Genomic DNA, 19,368 nt, shown 5'->3' with positions numbered 1-19,368 from the left:
CCTTAAATAGGAAAGTGTCTTCTGCTAGTGCAAGGGGAACTCTATAGATTCCACTTTATGTCTTCATCAATTTAAACTGTATTTTGCATCATCCACAGGCAACACAGATATAATCCCACAGGAACAGAAAAGCCATTATAACATACCTGAAACAAAACCTCTGCCAAAGCACTTCACTAGACCTTTTAAAAGGACATTTCTGCCTCCTCCATACAATACATTTATATGATCCCAATTTTTAAAACCGATGGGACATAAAATCATTATTTCATGGTTAACATTTTAACTAAGAACTGTATACACCACATGAAACAATTCAAAGAATCACCTACCTTTATGTCTCTGTGCATTTTTCCTCTACTGTGAAGGTAATATAATCCCTATAGTTAAAAAACAAAAGCCATTGGGAAAAATTGCCTGTGTAAATTCATGTTTTATTCTATACAGGGGGGAAACCAACTAGAAGAAAAAAAGCTAAATGCTGTCTCTGCTATGTGTCTTGATTGTATTTTCATTCACATCACTGCAGGACCAACCTACATTTGAAAGGCTGGCAGAAGGAATAAGGAAGGAAGCGGAAACAAGACAGGTTCACTCTCTCCTTTCAAGGCAGAAAGTCGGCAGTGAACATCTTCAGAAAAGCATCTCAGATAACTCAAATTTAGGCAACGGCAAAAACCATGACAGAAGCCCATAGCTATACTGAAGCCTGCAATTGTAGGTAGTGCATTTATGTTCCTTCCTTCCAAACAAATGTGTTTGGAATTCGGGGGCTGCTTCTACTGGAGGTTCAACAGCAAATACAGATAATCAGAAGTATGCAAGAAAATTTGGTGAGCTACAGAGCAGTACATCTGATGCCTAAGGTTCTAAGCCATAAGATAGGTATGTTTCTCTGCAGCACCCTAAGCCAACACACACATATGTAATACATAGGCAAACGCATAAGCTTCAGTACTGACTCCTTTGTGGGGGAGGCAACTAAGAACTGGACAAGAAAAATATGTAGCAAATCTGGCTGGGAAACCCAGCCAGATGGGCAGGGTATAAATAATAATAATCATAATCAGCAGAGCAATACCTAGAATTAATGCACAATTCCGCATCTGTTGGTATTCAGCAAAAGATGGCGACTTATATTTCCCCCCCCCAGATTATTTCTATGCCAAAGGCTAACAATATAAGAATAATATTCACCTGTAGTGTTTCTCTGCTAACATAAGCAATTTGCTGCTCCGAAAGAGGTCCAGTTACTAGAAGAAAAGAGCCCCCCCCAAACAAAAAATTAGAATGTTCACCGCAATTTCACTGTTACTCTTCAAAACTCAATGCAATTTTGTTCCCTTATCGTTTCTCACATGCGTGCGCATGCACACACACAGTTAATATTCCTAGCCCGGAAACAGAAGAAATAGCACCACTTCACATTTTGCCAGAGAGCCAAGGCAGGCTCACATATAAGGATTTTGGCTGGAATTCGTAGTGATGCTCCAAAGGACCAAGGCACAATTCTGTTTGGAGGATGTCTTACCCCTTTGCCCAGATTAGAAAAACATAAAACATATATTGGCCTTTGTTTCTCCCTACTCACCCTTACAGTGCAGCTGCAAACAACCCCCTTTTTGTTCTATACTTGGCTTTCAAGAGTCGCCTTTGTTTTCCTTTCCATATCTTTCTTTTGCGACGTTTCTCCCTTTTAAAGAACTTGCTTGGTATTTTAGGATATTTTATTATTTCTATAAATCCTTGTCTATTCTTTCTCAGGCCCCCAAGAGTGATCTGGTGGTGGGTGGGTGGGTGTATCTAAACAGTCCAAACTCTCAGGTTCTACATGCTTTAGAAACTATGATCAGAGTACCATGAGCTCAGTTTCTTGGAGGGGGGAGTTGTGAAAGATTATAATCAGATGGTCTAAACTGAACTCTAGATGTAGCTAACATGGAACAAGTTGTAAGAACTATTCTGTCTAAGAATCTCATGGAAATACATAGAAGATTGTGTTTAAAATCTTTTGGATTTTACGACTTGCGTATCTAATGGTTGACACTGGCCTGGGTGATAGAAACAGCTTGGAAATTAATTAAGAGGCAGAATATTTCACTCTTTTAAAAAGCAGGTTTGCAGCCAAAATCAGTAGTAACAGGAAAGCATTAGCTCCTGACATCTGTTCAGCCACACACGTAAAATAAGCTCATTTCCTAACACACAGGTGGCACCATCACAAGGACACCATCAATCACTGTGTAACAGAGAAACACAGGAATGACGAGGCATAACGAAATAACACAATATGCCTGTAGGAGAGGAGAGCTCTCTTCTTTGTCGAGCATAAAAGAGTGACACAGCTTGAGTAACAGAAAGGTCACACTATCATTCAACGGGAGGGGAAACCCTCCACTTTCCCTCCCTGTGAATTTTGTTCAGCTATTGCAAGTGGAGAAAATGCAGTCTAGAGAAATAAGGGGAGGAGATTAGCAAGAATAGCAAGGAAACTGCTTTGCAGCCCAGCAGAACCCCAGCCAATAACAATATGCTGCGGTGTGTCCAGGTTTCTGCTGAAATATGACCAAGCATCATTACTGGGTTAAATCCCTTTCATGCTGTGCAAATAAGACTTTTGAGTGGGGCCGCACTCTGTGACGCTGGGCATAGTTTGGGGCAGCAAACTCTGCCTTCAGCATACTGAAAACTGTACCACACTAGATGGGCCAAACAAGCTTATTACCATGGTACATGTTATATTAGTAAGTCTACACACGTGGCATATTATACTCAATAAGGAGATTTGGCTGGCATTTTCCAAACCCTGCTGTATACTTGACTAGCAGAGAAAATCAAAACATTCAACTATTCAACATTCAATCTAACAAGATTAAATGTCTCTGATAAACTTTGCTGAGCAATAAGTAAAAATGCTGGGATCCTAAGCATACGTTCATGTTGCTGTTTTTACCACTAATTGACTTGTTCCCCTGTTAGAACTGTTTTCAAATTTTGTTGCAATTTATCTATTTACAAGAGGAACCTGCAACAAAATGTTGCAGCATATCCTCCTTTCTGTTTGGGGTTACAGACATCTATTCCATTCAAGCAGGGCATTCCACTTTCTCTTTTCCAACAGACACTTGGAACTAAACAGGATCAGTCCTCGTTGAGATGTTCCCTAAGTACAGTGGTACTTTGGTTCACGAACTTAATCCGTTCCGGAAGTCTGTTCTTAAACCGAAACTGGTCTTAAACCGAGGCTTGCTTTCCCTAATGAGGCCTCCCACCGTCGGTGCCCTCCCACCGTTCGGATTCCATTCTTAGACCGAGGTAAAGTTCTCAAACCAAGACAATACTTCTGGTTTTGCAGAGTTCATAAACTGAATCGTTCGTAAACAGGACTGTTCTTAAACCGATGTACCACTGTATAAAAATTCTTCCCTATTGTTTCTCAGAGGCCCCATTACGGCTCCACTTCTGTTGGCACTTGCCAACTGAGTTTTGTTATTAGAGGGAGCCATCTGTAAGCTGCTTTGAGTTTGATATTATAACAGAAAGGCAGGAAACGAAATGTAAAAACAAACATATTAAATTCCACTGAGAGCAATAGGACTTAATTGTGCCTAGGATCAGGTTGCAAATATTTCACTATCACATATCCAGAAACCAACAAGGATTGTTACAAGATGTGCAGAATTTCAGGTCAATTTACTTGTTTCACAGTTTTTATTTAAGGGATGGTGGTGTGCAAAGAGATTCTACTATTATTAAAACATAGATGACTGTTGAATATATTAAAGTAAAATGGAAGTTTAGAAGTGGCTTATCCATCCTCTAATCTCCTTTAACCTGAGTGTTTTACATAACTACCTTCTTACAACTGTAACCAACTACAAGCTTTCATAACTGCCAGTGCTGAAAGCAGAACAAGGTAATATTCAGAAAAAGAATTAAGGCAGAAGGGCTCTTATACTGAGCAGTTATTAGTCAATGAATATTCATATTACAGTAGTACCTTGGTTTACAACCATAATCCGTTCCGGAGGTCCGGTTGTAAACCAAAACAGGTTGTAACCCAAGGCGCTCTTTCACCAATGGGGCCTCCCCCCCAAAATCGGTTGTAATAATAAAAAAAGGGTTGTAATCCAAAAAAAGGGACATGCACTTCCGGGTTTGACGTGGTTGTAATCCAAAACGGTTGTAATCCAAAGCAGTTGCAAACCAAGATACCACTGTATAGTCAAGAGGCTTGGCCTGTTATTTTGTGGTGCCTGTAGGCTATATAGTTCATACATTATATATATATATATATTCTTGGCTTTAAAATAAACTTTTCTAGGTCCAATCTGGAATTATTAAAGGAGTCAACAGAGCCCTCTTAATTTTCCACCTCCTATCTGCAGTTCCCAAAAAGAATTACACCTCTCTTTAACTTACCATGGTAAATGTCCTGCAATGAACCGCCTCCACAGAACTCCATGCAAATCCACAGTTTATCACGTCTAAAAATCAAATTTTATTAGTTTTGCATATTTATAAACAATAAATAAATGGTTAGCAATGGCAACTTTGCCCTACTTTTTGGATAAGCACTAAAGGCTGCACCTTTTGCCCTGCACAACTCTCCCTTCTCTATCTCCTGCAGCGAACTCCAAAACTGACCAAGAGTGCTCTCCTCTTTGAATTGGGCACCACATCCATATTCAGAAGTGTTCTCTGTCACTGATACGTAACTATGGGATTTTCTTCTTGGAAGAGGTGGTGAAGGAAATTATGCAATACCATTTGGGGTTGGCATTTCAATGGCCAGTCTTTGGAGGACTGGTTGGTATTTCATTCTATTAGGATTTTTCTCAGTTTTCTACTGTCAATGCTTACACTTCTGGTTTTAAAATGATGTAACCAATCTACGGCCTTCAGAGTAAGCAGGAAAAAAATCTAAAATAAATACAAAACCACATAAGGCAGCACATAACACGCCGACATGGTTCAAAATGCTGTCCAAATGCAGAAGTTGAGACACAGTAACAATTAAATACGCTGCACAATGTAAAAAAAGATGCAGGACACATCTAAATAATTATGCTGCATCTCAGCTTCCTGGCTAATTTACTATATTTGCCACAAATGTAACAGCACACATTCTTTCATTCTGATAAAATTGCAAACTAGCCACACAAGATTTGCCTTGCTATTTTAAGAAACTGCAGTTCCTTCCAGATCATGAAGAGTCTTAACAAGGGAAGTCTCTGGGCCTTTTCTACCTGACTGTTAAGCAGGGAAGTTCATATTAGAAGGTTTTACGTGAAACACGGAATTTGATGCCTAACATTACACAAAGAGAAAAGAGATAAAGAGATAGCTCACTTGGTAGAACATGACACACTTAATATCAGGGTTGTGGATTTGAACCCCACCTTGAGCAAAATATCTCTGCATTGCAGGGGGTGGACTAGATGATCCGTATGGCCCCTTCCCAACTGTACAATTATATGAGTCTAGGAACTGCATGGTTTTCATTAATAAGAAATTTAGGATGTCGGAATTCAATGGAATTCATGCCACTTGAAGTAACTCAGTGAGCCTTCACTAAAAAGCCATCCTGATTAAACTCAATGAGTCTTAAAACAAGTATGAAACAGCTTTAAATAAACTGTTGAAGGCAAAAATATATTTAAGGTTCAACAGCACATGTCAAAAATGTGGTTAAATTCAATCATAAATGGTCCTAGAAACATTCAAAGCAGCATATTTAGGCTTGATGTGCTCTGAGTAGTTCCAATGAGAGTTTAGAAGGAACTACTCAGGGAACATCTTTATAAACATCTTGAAGGGATTGAGAAGATGCTTAGCCAATCTGCAGATGACACCAAACTGGCAGCGGTAGCTATTGCAGCAGAAGAAAGAATCAGGATTCAATATGACCTTAACAGATTGGAGAACTGGGCCAAAGCTAACAGAATGGATTTCAATAGGGACAAATGTAGGGTTCTACACTTAGGCAGAAAGAACCAGCTGCACAGATTTAAGATGGGGGGCACCTGGATTGCCAGTAGTACATGTGAAAATGATCTAGGGGTCTTAGTAGACCATCAGCTTAACAAGAGTCAACAGTGTGATGCAGCAGCAAAAAAAGAGTGAATGCTCTTCTACGCTGCATTGACAGAAGTATCGTATCCAGTTCAATGGAAGTAACAGTACCACTCTATTCTGCCTTGGTCAGGTCACATCTGGAATATTGTGGGGCTGTCTCAATACATTGTTGGCCCAACACATGTGGCTGGACTTTGAATGGGTAATCTGGCCTTTGAGATATATATCATTAGGAGCTACCCAATTCACTAGGCTGAAATTTGCTTTAACAGATTTTAACATTGTATTTTTAAATTATTGTAACTCGTCTGGGGACCTTATATGGTGAAGGGTGGATAAGAAATCTAATAAAAATACAAAGACTCTTCCATAGGATGACTCCACCTGTTCACAGAAGCACACCATTTAATACAACCCTTTATCAGAACCTCATCCTTAATACATCAAAACAACACTGTCAATGCATATCTATAGGTCAACGGTCACAATAAAGAATCTCAACAATGAAGTGATTCATAATTAAGTAACAAGACATTTCTAAACTGTAATAAAACAGGCATAACTGTGACAGTTAATTAGGACGATCAACTCTGCCCCACCCCTGACAAGACTCTTGTACCTACAGCTAGAGACATTTGGAAATTTGGCAAGAGGGGTCCCCCCACCCCCCACCCCATCACAACAATGATAACTGAATACCAAAAAGAGCTTCACTCGATACATTTCTGCTTGCCTGGTCAAGAGGCCTTCCCTAAGGAAAAGCTGACAACCTGATTAACAAGAGAAACAGCTGGAGAGGAATGTCTTGGTCTTTAACGCAATACAGAGAAAGTGCTGGCCAATACAGGAAAAGTACTCTGCAGAAGTATAATAAGGATTTGTTCAACTGAGGGATGATAGCATTAATTGATTAGCCAGCCGTGACTGATTAATTCTTTGATTACAGATTAAAAGGATCAACTGTACTCTCAAAGCAAAAGACTCCATCTGGCTCCTCCACTCTGACTAGGTTCCATCTTCATTCTTCTTTGTGCCGGAGGAGAAGTACCCATGAAGCCCAGGGAAATGGTGTAGAGCAATGAAGCAAGAACTTGTGTCGTGATGGGGACAAGAGAGCCTACATAATCGTTTTCCAGAAAAAGGATTATCGTGCCCTCTGTATACTCTAGGGCAGGAACCACCAAGGAGTTTGAAGTGATTTGCTATGGATATGAGAAAACAGACAAAACAAACTCCCTAGGGAGTGCAGCATGCCACAGATAATTAAAACTTGGTACTCGCAAATCCCCTCCCTATGCCCCCCACCCCCACCGTCCAAATTCAGGGTCATAATAGGTCTTTTATTTTTGCAAGCAGCGAAGAATTCTTAGAAGAATAAAATACACCATAAAAATATACCTGAGATAGCTGCCAAAATAAGCAACAATGTTTGCATGCTTACAGTCTTTCATCATAATGATTTCCTGCTGCACAACAGCAAAATCTTCGCCTGCAAAAGAGAGCACATTTTTTTAGTAACTCAGTAAGGGATGATAACAATAAATATTGGCTTACCTTAAAAGGCTGTGGTAAGGCTTACATAGACAATGCATGTGTAATAACCTTCCATTCTTAAAATACACTATATAAAGAGAATTATTCTCCCCCCTCCCGGTTATCAATAACCCACTTATTCAGATTTTCTGGGGGGGAAACCCTGAAACAATCCTAAGCAATTGCTTTCAAGAGTTCTTGTGCTGGAGTAGTGAAGAGTGTCAGACTACGATGTGGGAAACCAGGGTTCAAATCCCATCAACCATGAAGCTCACAAGATGACCTTTGGTCAGTCACTTTCTCATGGCCTAACCTAATTTGCAGTGTTGCTGCAATCCAAAGGGTTTGTTTAAATGCCCTGTCCTATGCTGAATTCTCTTCTTACTGCCCTTAACATTTAAGGCAGATTTGCATGACATGCTGACATCACAGCACAGGAAGGTCTCTCTGCCCCGGAGCAGTATATGCTGCTGCTAGAGAAAGACCAGAGATAATCTGCCTACGGTTTATGTGGAGAGAGAGAAATGCACATGGGGTTTCTGTTTCGGCAGTAGATCTATGCTGAATACCAGGTCTAGTTCCTTCTTCAGTCCTGCTAGACATGCAACACTTTCCTGCATGGATATTATTTATATGCAGGGAAAATTGCATGCACACCACCAAGCATGACTAGGGCAAGTGACTTATTAGCAACTCATGCTAATTTGTATGTGCACAGCTACAGGGCACAGCTCATTTTGCTTTCAAGCGTCAGCTTTCCAAAGGGTATGGAGTTTCTGGCAAGGATAAATGCGGAATATATGTGTGTGGGCATATTGGGAATGACAAAAGAACAGAGCCCAGTGAATGGCAGCTGTTCTGATCACCAAAGTGTCACATTTGTGATTGTTAGAAGCCTTGCAGAAATCCACTCACAGTTCTCATGTTTTAACCAGGCACCGTTCACACGTTTTCCAAACTTTTCTCCGAGCCATTAAACACTAGGAATATCTGGGTTTTTAAATCAAAAAGGGATTTTCTACAGGAATATGCACCGCTTTGATTCCAGGAGGCGCAGATGCACACAGGAATACCCACTGCTAGTTATGTTCACAAAGTCTGCAACCTCCTTGTATGTTTGACTTGGCACAGACTTCTCTGTAGAGGGAAGTTTATCCCTTTACTCTTTCCTTTGCACCCGGCTGTGTTGGTTTCTAGGTGTTCTGTAACTTACAAAGGTCCTTGAAATACGGCCAAAGTGTTACCTACAGCCACTTCCCTGCTTAGATCATCTTCTTTAAATAAGAACACAGAATTTCAGGGTGGTGTGACTGTACAGTAAGCCTTATCAGCATACAAGGCAGAAAAATGCTAGTGAATGTTACTCCTTTTTTGCCATTTTTGTCAGCAGACAGCAGAAAGCTGTTATATTGCTTTGGTTTTTCTAGTATTTCTCCCCCCTATACTTGGAAAAAATAATTCTATACTATCTGAGGTTAAGATAGGAAAGGTCAAGAAGTGATAAACAGTAACATATTTTATTCACTTACATTTGTGGGGGGCGGGAATTCATTAATTTTTTTCTGCCAGCCTTTCAACTCTTTACTCATTGAGACCAAAGAGTGTGCACAGCAGGGCCTTAGGAACTGTGGCACCAACCTAATACATTTTGGTGTGGCTGCAGACTCCCCAACCATCCAGAGCACGTTTGGGGGGCACACAGGAGAAAGGAGTAAAGGCAAATCCTGACGGTGGAAGTGGAAGTGCCTTGTATAAGTGGGTTGCCCCAATTGGATATTACCTTAACCAAAGACTGTTAAAAAGCGCTCTGATAAGATTAGTTTTTCTTTGGGGAAATTAGTCGCTAGCAATAGTTATTCAGGTGCCATGGTTCAGTCAGACACCTTTTTTAAAAACAACAACACACACACACCAAAAGAAGAAGATGATGGGGGACACACAAAAAAGATAAATGGAAATAGAACTACAAGGTAGGGGGGAAAATGAAAAGCTTACCTGGTTCTAATTTTATTACTTTAATCGCTGCCAGTTCACTTGTGTTAACATTCCGAGCCTATTAAAAAACACAACCAAAGGATATTACAACTAAGAAAACAAGCAGTGCTACTAAAGCGCTTAAAATGCTGGAATCTGGACACTCAACTTTTAACTGAGCCACCTTCAAAGTTCTGGTGGGTGGAAGGGCAAATTTAAAATCATAGTTGAACAGTCAAGAGGGAATCTTCACATTTGAGACCTTTTGTTGTTATTAAAAGCATGCAATAAGCTATCTAGAGACCTTCGAGGGTGGGGGAAAAGACTGTCTATAAATATCAATGTGCCTTAATTATTCATACCACACTAGCAGTCCAATTTGCATTATAAAACAACCTAATGCTACTCAAGTTTGTGATAAAGTCACCCGGTTGTATCTGGTGGAGGCTTTGCACTAGCGATAAAGCACTACTGCTCATACCAGGAAGGGCATCCCATCCAGCTCCTCGTACCAACTGAAAAGATAGTTGCTCTTGAGGGTTTGGGACACTCCAGAACAGAACTGGATATTATACAGAAGGCTGCAGTAGGTGAGTCGAGCAGGAGGGGATGGAAAGTCTATTATTCTATGACCAGTCTGCAATTCTAAACATACAGGCAACCTGTTTACATGGGGGTTACATTCAGAGGCACAGTGCGCGTCAGTGAAATTGTGTATATTTGAAACACCATTGGAAAAGCCTGCAAACACTCTGTCCATCCATCCCCCGTCCTATTCCAACCCCTTTGTGACATTTTAGGTCACTTCGCGGTTCAGCATGTGTAAAGTTAAAGATAAAGGGACCCCTGACCATTAGGTCCAGTCGTGACCGACTCTGGGGTTGCGGCGCTCATCTCGCTTTATTGGCCAAGGGAGCCAGCGTACAGCTTCCGGGTCATGTGGCCAGCATGACTTCTGGCAAACAAGAGTAGCGCATGGAAACGCTGTTTACCTTCCTGCCGGAGCGGTACCTATTTATCTACTTGCACTTTGACGTGCTTTCGAACTGCTAGGTTGGCAGGAGCAGGGACCGAGCAATGGGAGCTCACCCTGTCGCGAGGATTTGAACCGGCAACCTTCTGATCGGCAAGTCCTAGGCTCTGTGGTTTAACCCACAGCACCACCCGTCCCTTCAGTGTGTGTAGCCACGTGCATATTGAATGTGCGTAAATGGGCGGTTGCCTGTACTTACTGAGAATAAATCAATTTGATGTCACTGGGCCTTACTTCTGAGTAAACATGCTTAGGAATTTGCTCTGGGTTAGGAGACTCTAGAGCAGATTTCTGGGGCATCACGGAGAACAGATTGGGGGTGTCCCATCACGCAAGTGGGTGGGCATCGTTAGATGTTGCCAATCATTATTTTCCCACATACCCTTATCAGTCATGTTGCACTTTCAATACAGTGTATTACTGAAGGGGGAATGAGAAGGGACCCAGATGGAAGTTAGGGTCCTGCTTCTACCAAAACACAGTAGCCTTGTAAATTCTGCCCTGACTACTGTTTGTAAGTTCTTCTTATGAATTGCTATTAATTTTATTTGAAGTAATTCCAGGAAACTATTTGATGAGTTGTCATGTTTCTAGAGTGACTTTTGTTTTGGTGAACTGAAAGTAGTAAGTCACCTCTTCCTTTAAGAGAGCTGCATGGAGATGGGATGTTGCAGAGTTTCACTGTAAACTGGACTAGTGAACAAAGAGAAAGAGTAAAGGCAGTGGATGAGTCAAACTCATTGCTTCACTTGCTTTAACAATCACTGCTGCTACCTTAGAAGGCCATCAACTGTCAGCAGCAGATTTAGAGGCCAAAGCCAGCCCTCATGGATCATATTTGCTCTAGCACTGAAAGTCCTTCAACTGCCAGAAGCTAAAGGAAGGTCCAAATCCAGCTCTACAAGTTTCTATCAAGAATAATTTTCCACTGAAGCCTTAGAATTCTGCATTGTAATTGTTTTGTGTAACTGCAATCTTGTTAGATGCCTTAAGCATGCCAATGGACAGTAAAGTTTTAATAAAATATCAAGCAGCAATCCCCTGCTGTACCATGAACCAAGATACTGCATACAATCTTTGCATAGTGGTTCATTCTGTAGGTAATGAGTGGTTGTCTTTGCCATATTTTCTAACCAATTACCATAGCTGGTCCCAACAGACTAAGCCAATAAGTAGTCATCACTTATTGGTGATGGCACTTAAGTGCCAACAAGTGAAAAGCTGAATAACCAATAATCTCTACACTAGTTGTTGTTTAATCGTGTCCGACTCTTCTTGACCCCATGGACCAGAGCACGCCAGGCACTCCTGTCCTCCACTGCCTCCCGCAGTTTGGTCAAAATCTCTACACTATGGTCTCTTTAAAATCTGTTAGGTCCATTAATGAATATGATCACATAATGCCACAATGCTCAAATAGGCTAATGAAGAAAATCCAAGGCTGGATCTAGACACATCAAAGAAGCATTTCAATTTAAAGCGTTGTAAATTAAACAGGGAAAACAGGTAGAGAAAAACAGGACTCCATGTTGCCATCTGTTGGCACAATGTCATATCGAACATACAATTAATATAGTAAATCGCTTTTTCTTTAACAGTCTAGTTGAGTCCCAAGGTTCAGCAGTACAAAACCAACATCCCTAAGGCAGTGTATAAATTTTATGAAATAAATAAATAGAAACTAACAAACAATATTGGATACTACTGTTAAAAAAAAAAATGTAGGACCCCCCAGAATCCATTCCTAGAATACTTCTGTCCATGAGATAAAGAATGGCAACTTCCAGTTAAGAAAGTAAAAAATAAATATGAATATTTAGGAATTTTCTCCATTACTAAGATACTTATTTCACAGTGTGGATTCATATGAAAAACCATTATGGAAAGGATCCAACATACACAGGGATGATGAGCCAACATAAGTGTTACTAATCTCAAAAATCACATCTGCCAAATTGTACTGACATTTCTTATGTTCCATATGCATCTATATTCTGAGATGACTGCCATAAATCAGCTTGCAGTAGGGGAAAACACCTGTGTTTGATCTTGTAATCTGAACTAACACTGTCTGTTTTAACACACTATTTGCAGCCTTTTAGAAGGATAGTAAAAATGAGGATTCTGGGCTCCCATTGCAATTGAACCCACAATGTGTCCATCAATGGCAAGTCTATTTCAAAAGCCTTGTCTCAGAGAAAGAACCCCTTCCAAAGACATAGGATCTATGTCAGATGTAATAATATTTTGTTTTTTCAATTCTATCCCTGCAGTGTATTTGAATGTCAGGTAACTGAATGTTTTGATGTTCTGAACAGTTTTTATATAAAAGCTGAATTTTATATTGTTTTCATTTTCTATTATTAAGTTACACATAAATGTGTTTATCATTAATTTACACCAAATTCCAAGATGAAACTCCTTAAAATAAGGGCCATTTCATAAATTAATTTTATCCCAATCAGGGCATCAAATGCAACTTGCAATGTAAAAACTCTCTCTCTCTGTCTGTGTGCGTATCTGTATCTATACCTAAATCTATATCTACTGATTCCAAGCCAATAAAAATCTTTTTTTTAAAATAGAGCTGAATTAAATTTATTCAAAATATACCAAAATAGTGGCACAAAAAAGCAAAAGATTTGAAACAGCTGCTTTAGACTGAACAGTTCTGCAGCTGGAGTTTCCACCATCCCCTATGTTTCCACCAACCTAACCTCTCTCACTGATGGGAAATACAGCAGAGTCTCTGAAACAGATCTTAAAACTCTGGGCAAACTCATATTGGGGCCAGCTGCTCTTCAGGAATCCCAGCCCCAAACTGTTTAGGACAGTGGTGTCCAAACTTTTTTCAAAGAGGGCCAGATTTGATGAAGTGAAGGGCCACAGGGGCTGACCAAAGTTGTTGGCAGGATTAAACCGACCAACGGGCTGGATTAGGCCCCAGAAACAGACTTTGGACATGTTTGGTTTAGGACTTTATAGCAAGAATGAGGAACCTGTGGCCCTCCAGAGGTTCTTGGACTGCCAATAGGTCCAGTCAGCATGGCTAGGGATGATGGGAGTTGTAGTCTATCAGCACCAGGAAGGTCACAGGTTCCCCACTCCTGCTTTATATAAAAGAATCAGTATCTTAAATTGTGCCCAGCAACAAACTGGAAGCCAATGGACAACCTGCATAATAGGAGCAGGGAGCCTTTTTCAGCCACATTCCCTCCTGGGCAACCTTCTGAGGCAAATCAACTAATGTAAATTTTGCCGTAGTACAGTCTGCTAGTTCGTACACCCACTCATACACTCCTCTGCATCCTTCATCCAAATAAGCAAGAGACATTATCAGAGTTCAATGACACATTCCAGCCAGGCAAAAATGCCTCAGTTATAAAACATGGCTGGTGAGAGGGATGGCTGGGGGATAGCTCAAAGGGCCAGACAGAATGAGCTGAGGATCATATTTGGTCCACAGACCTAATATTCCCCACTCATAATCTACACCAACTAGAAGTTGCTCTCCAGAATTTCAGGTGCGAGTCTCTCCCAGTCTTACCTGAAGATGTTGGGGAATGAACCTGGAACCTTTTGCATGCAAAGCAGATACACTACTACTGATCTACAGCCCTTCCCCAACCTAATCTTCCAGGAGCAGTTCTGGATTCAGAAGCACTCCCCAACTGCAAACTTAATCCTTCAGAGAGAGGGCAACTCTATGCAAAGCAGGCTGTATTCCCCAACCAGGTTTAGCTTGCGTACTGACTAACAGTACTTCCAACTTATCTAGATTGAATCTCTTCTTGTTAGCCCACATCCAATCCATTGCTGGGTCCAGTTTCAACTCTTTGGCATCAGTTGAGAGAGAGAGAGAGAGAGAGAGAGAGAGAGAGAGAGAGAGAGCTGACTATCATGAGAAGACCCAACTCCAGACTCCATATGACCTCCCCTAAGTGGCCTCACATACAATAAATATCAAAAATCAAAGAGAACAAAATACAGCCCTGAGGAACCCCATAGACAAATGCTGAATGGGCTGAGCAGGAGTTTCCCAGACCACCTTCTGAGAGGGATCAAACACTTAGGTTTGAACTACTGTAAAACAGAGCTGCTAAATCTCATATCAGCCCAAAGCTCTGGGAAGATACCATGATTGATTGAATCAACCAGCAGAATCACCAGACACACACTCCTCCAGTCTAGCTCTAGTGTTTGCTATTCAAAAAGACAGTTTCTTAACTCAGGTTGGAAAGCATCCAAATAACAAACTTCAACCAAGAAAGCCTATAATTGAGTTTCTATAGCTTTGGTTAGGCCCTTCCTCAAGAAAGCAATTCTGGAAAATGAATAATTATTGAGGATGATGAGATCCAGTTATGTTTTTCTTTAGCCTGTGGTCAGGACAACTTCCTTAAAAGAAACTGGGGTACACCGTCTCCAAAGCAGCATACAACCTCCACCACCTAACTGGGCAGGCAGGCCTTGTTGGCAGCTTCAACTAACTAGGATGGAGAAGAATGTAACAAACAAGTGGTTCGTCTCATTCTGCAAAGCAACTTGTTCGCCTCTAGACTCAACACAACACAATTCACCCATCAAAATTGAATAACTGACTGTCTCAGTTACCACCCAAGATCAAGCTCTCAACATAAAGTCCAAGTTGAGTGGATGTGATCAGCAAAATATTTTGCAAATTCATCACACGTGTCATACTGATGCATTTTCCAGGGAGCTGCAGCTGCATTTTGGGTGTATACAACAAACCTGAGTCTGCATCTGCATCATGTGGGAAATGGCCCAAATAAGCAAAGATTTTCACAGATTCGGAACAAATTTTTTTGCCAAAAATCAGATGCATAAATTATCACTACCTATCAAGATGTTTTGGGTTTTTTAAAAAAGAAAATGACAGAAACTATGCTTGTGTGTGTAGGCATACATGTGTATGTGGGCACAGCAACTCTTTCCTTTGTACTTAAGACCCCATCTCAGCACAGGATGCATCCTGGCAACATTTGAAAAATGCATTCTCTGCCTTCCTGTGCTGCCAGCAACTTTAAAGAAATCTGTGACTCCCACACTGGAGTGTATTGGAAGTATTTCCTGCTGGTTGCCAGAATTACATTTCTGTTTGCCACTGACAACCTGAGATGTGAACCCCTGCCAATAGCAAATGTTCTATTAACTACAGAATGTTTTGATTAAGGAAAGTATATAAAGTGGCTCCTTAACTACTCCAAATTGCACAACCTTGTTTGACATCCTCATGGCATGTATATGGAAATCAAACTTAAAAGGCATCTGAATATTATTAACCTAAACATGCACTTCCTGCTTTTCTTGCACTAACATATTATGCCAACATTCTTTGTAAGACATATGTTGTTATATTGTAACCAAGCAGTTTGTGGCTTTTCAGCATTTAAGTATTTTCTGTATCAGCATATGTGTATGTATGTATGTATGCATATATATATTTGTGCAATATTATTTCCATTTTAACAGAATATGCAAATACTTGATTATTCACAAGTGCTTAACTTAATAGTTACAGAAATCAAAGTGTCAACTAAACAAGATCTTGGTGTCAACTAAACAAGGAGGACTTTGGAATTCAGGCTAGCTCAGATTTTTAAAAAATTGTAATTATTTTCATATACATAATGTAATTTATGTACAGGGGGATGCAAGGTGTAGCTTCCATCATATGTTTCTTCCATTTTTATGACTGGAAGAGTTAGAAATAGTTCTGCTACTCTGAAGTTCTGATCACATAAGTTTCCTCAATGTTTAATTTAAATTGACCAGCTCCCTCCATCTGTTATTTACTTCTTACTGTCCCCTAAGTGCTTTGCACTATGTTCTTAGTTCAGCCTCAAACCCACACCACTGCATTAACTGCAACCCTGAAAGGTAGCAGCAGCATCCTTATAGATAACAAACCTCCCAGGGCACACAAAGAAGGTATAACTGCAATGTGAGTTGAACCTATGTCCTATCAAATCTTAGTCCAGCAATCTATCTGTGGCAACGAGAGGCCCATGTAACCGCTAATCTGACCTACTACCTTCATACTGATTGGTCTTTTCTTAGAACCGTCTCTTATAAAAAAGACATTAAAATATTCAAGTTAATATTTTAAATATTAAGTTTGCAGCAAGACATTGAGAGTAACAGCCCAATTGTGTGACATTCCCTCACAAGTACATTCCACAGTGCTCTGTGGAGCTTATTTCCAGGCAAATGTGCAAAGAACTGCATCCTAAAAACTGATTTACCGTACATGGAGGAATTCAACATTCCATCAGCACAAGTATTTCTGCTTGCTCCAATGAATGATCTTTCCCCACCTCCCCTATTTTCTGTTCTTGGAGGGATGGTCCTCCTGACACACCCCTGAGCCAATGGGGGAACGTTTGAGAGGCACCATGGGAGAGGACTAGTGAGTTAAATTCAACCCTTAATTTCTAGACGCAGTCTCCACAACCAGATTTTTGTTAGAGACCTGCCTCCATTCATCTGGCCCACCTCTAGACTATGTAGCCTGGTACATTCACTCCTCAAGGCATTCCAAATTCAAAATAACATTCATGGGCTTTTTCAAAGCTCTCCTGAGTGATCTAAACCCACTTCTCCTCATGCCACACTCCAAGCAGGGTTTTAAAAGTCAAGGGTGTCTACATGCCTCTCTAGTTTGGGACTATAGTGGTGGTTTGTTTCGTTTTACTAAGAATTCGAACTGATCCTGGCTCTCTTTATCACACACCTTCCCTTATTTTTCATTACTTGGAGAAGCAAGAAAACTGAAAGACAGGCAACACTGGATTGTAAAACAAGTTGTTCTCAGTAAATCATGCATTCTAGCATAGTATCACTACAACTTGGATTAAAAGGCATGTTAGAACATTGCTAGGAACAAGCCCTAGGGACTCTGTCAAAGTGAGGTGTTGATGAAAGGCAGGGCAAGCGGTTTGTTTTACATGGAGTTAAGCATGACTCTGTGATATTCCTTCTTTCTCAGAACATGGCTGTGTCTGACGCTGTGCCTTGTTCACCAGGAATGCTGAAGAGCACCTTCTACTTGGGACCAGGCCTCCCCAAAACCTGAGCCTGGCAGGAATCTTGACTAAAGCTCCCACTATCAAGAGTCCATCACCTCCTAAATGCAAGCGTCAACACCCTAGACTTCATTCCTGGGAGTGAGAGCGCTGGCTCTCAGGAAACTCTGCTTCTGATAACAAACTGACAGCTCCTTGCAAGTAAGAAAACACTTTAAGCCCAAAAGGAAATGGGACTCCTGTTTCTTAGCCTCAGGGGCTGCTGGAAGACTTGGGGGACAAGCCCCTAAAGTCAGGATTGTGGGCCTGAAGTAAAAAAAAGAAACATGCCAAGTAGTTGAGAGAACAAGAAGAGATCAATAGATCAAAAGATCACAGGTCTTAGGAGGGATTTCTTGGCCAGAGGCCCCGAGGACTGAGCTAGCTGGGTTGGGTCATTCAGAGCCAGGTTTGTACTGACAAACCTGGCTGGTTAGGCTGAGAATGGCCTCCAGGAAAAGGAAACCTGGCTGTCAGGTTGTGGGTGAAAACTGGCCTCTATTGACAAGAGCTGAGCATCTGATGAATAGGGTAGTGGGCTGGGAGGGCATGACATACGGACAAGGCCTGTGTTGACATAGGGTTACCCACACCTCCTACCACCCCACATAACAACCAACTTCTTTTCACCCTGCAGCCACCATGATCCTCCCATGTTGGGGGAGGAGGAAGGGGGGGGTCTGTATTATTTACTCAGGATGCCAAGCGACTGTATAGGAAACACTCTTAAGGTATGATCTTTCAGAATGCAATAAATAAATAAAAATAGATGGTGCACTGGGACTGCACCAGGAGAGGTACGCTGGTGTCATAATGACAAGTCAGAGAGAAGGAAATCTGTGGTTGCAGGTGACACCCCCCTCCCAAACCTCCAAGGCACCCCCAAAAGAGCCAGGAAGGAGCAAAGTGGGAAAGTGGCGCCCCCAATTCCACCCACAAGGAAGGGAGAAACCCAGATCTGGGAATAATGGGATGTACATCAAAGGGGAAGAATAACGGGGGTGAGGTTGACACTGGGCTATGTGTGGATTTGAGAGAGGGGCTGCTGAGACACGGGTACGGGGCCGGGCAGGCCAAGCAACCATCGAAGAGAGGAAGGGGGTCCTGCTAAAAGACACCCACCCCAAAGAAAGTGGAAAGGGGGAGGGGGAAGGGTCAGCTTTTGCAAGGGGGAGCGGAGAAAGGGGCTTTGCGGGATGCCCCGGAGAAGGCGAGGCTGGTACCTTGTAGACGTCGCCGTAGGTGCCGCTGCCGATGCGCTGGATGAGCTCGAAATCCTCCTGGGGGTTCCTGCGGGACAGGTCGCACACCCGCCCCCCGCCGGCGCTCATGGTGCGCCGCCCCCGGGAGCAGGGAGCGGCCCCCTCGCCCCGCTCCGACGCAGCAGCGGCAGCCACCGGGGGGGAGGGCGAGGTGCGCGGCGACGGAGAGGAGGGGGCGGGCGGGAGGAGGGCCAGCAGGTGGGCGACGTCGGGGGGGGCGGGGGAGAAAGGGGGGGAGGAGGAGGAGGAAGAGGGAGAAGAAGAAGACCCGGAGCGATCACCGCCGCCAACGACGACGCCTCCCCCCTGCCTGCTCAGCCAACATGGCGCCCGGAGTCGCCGTCTGCGCACGCGCGCAGGTCCCCTCAGCAGCCCGGCGGTATTGGTTGCGAGAGGGAGGAGC

General features: G+C 42.0%; 1 protein-coding gene across 8 annotated transcripts in view; it reads right to left on the bottom strand.

The window, feature by feature from the left end:
- MAP4K3 (mitogen-activated protein kinase kinase kinase kinase 3) overlaps positions 1 to 19,357 on the bottom strand; it is a 65,336-nt gene extending 45,979 nt beyond the window's left edge. For 3 of the 8 annotated variants that reach the window (XM_083733211.1, XM_083733212.1, XM_083733216.1), the window contains exons 1-6: positions 18,927 to 19,315; positions 9,607 to 9,664; positions 7,477 to 7,567; positions 4,423 to 4,487; positions 1,198 to 1,253; positions 333 to 380 (exon numbers count right to left, since the gene is read on the bottom strand). In XM_083733211.1, coding sequence (XP_083589337.1) covers positions 333 to 380; positions 1,198 to 1,253; positions 4,423 to 4,487; positions 7,477 to 7,567; positions 9,607 to 9,664; positions 18,927 to 19,034 — 426 coding nt within the window. In that variant the 5' untranslated portion in view covers positions 19,035 to 19,315. Of the gene's footprint in view, positions 1 to 332; positions 381 to 1,197; positions 1,254 to 4,422; positions 4,488 to 7,476; positions 7,568 to 9,606; positions 9,665 to 18,926 lie in introns of all 8 variants that reach the window. The other 5 variants (XM_083733218.1, XM_083733217.1, XM_083733213.1 and 2 more) reach the window with 5 other exon arrangements.
- Between the last annotated feature and the right edge of the window lie 11 nt (positions 19,358 to 19,368).

Source organism: Podarcis gaigeae, assembly GCF_964106915.1.
Source record: "Podarcis gaigeae genome assembly, chromosome: 3".
Taxonomy (NCBI): domain Eukaryota; kingdom Metazoa; phylum Chordata; class Lepidosauria; order Squamata; family Lacertidae; genus Podarcis; species Podarcis gaigeae.
This window is presented reverse-complemented; position numbering and strand designations above follow the sequence as displayed.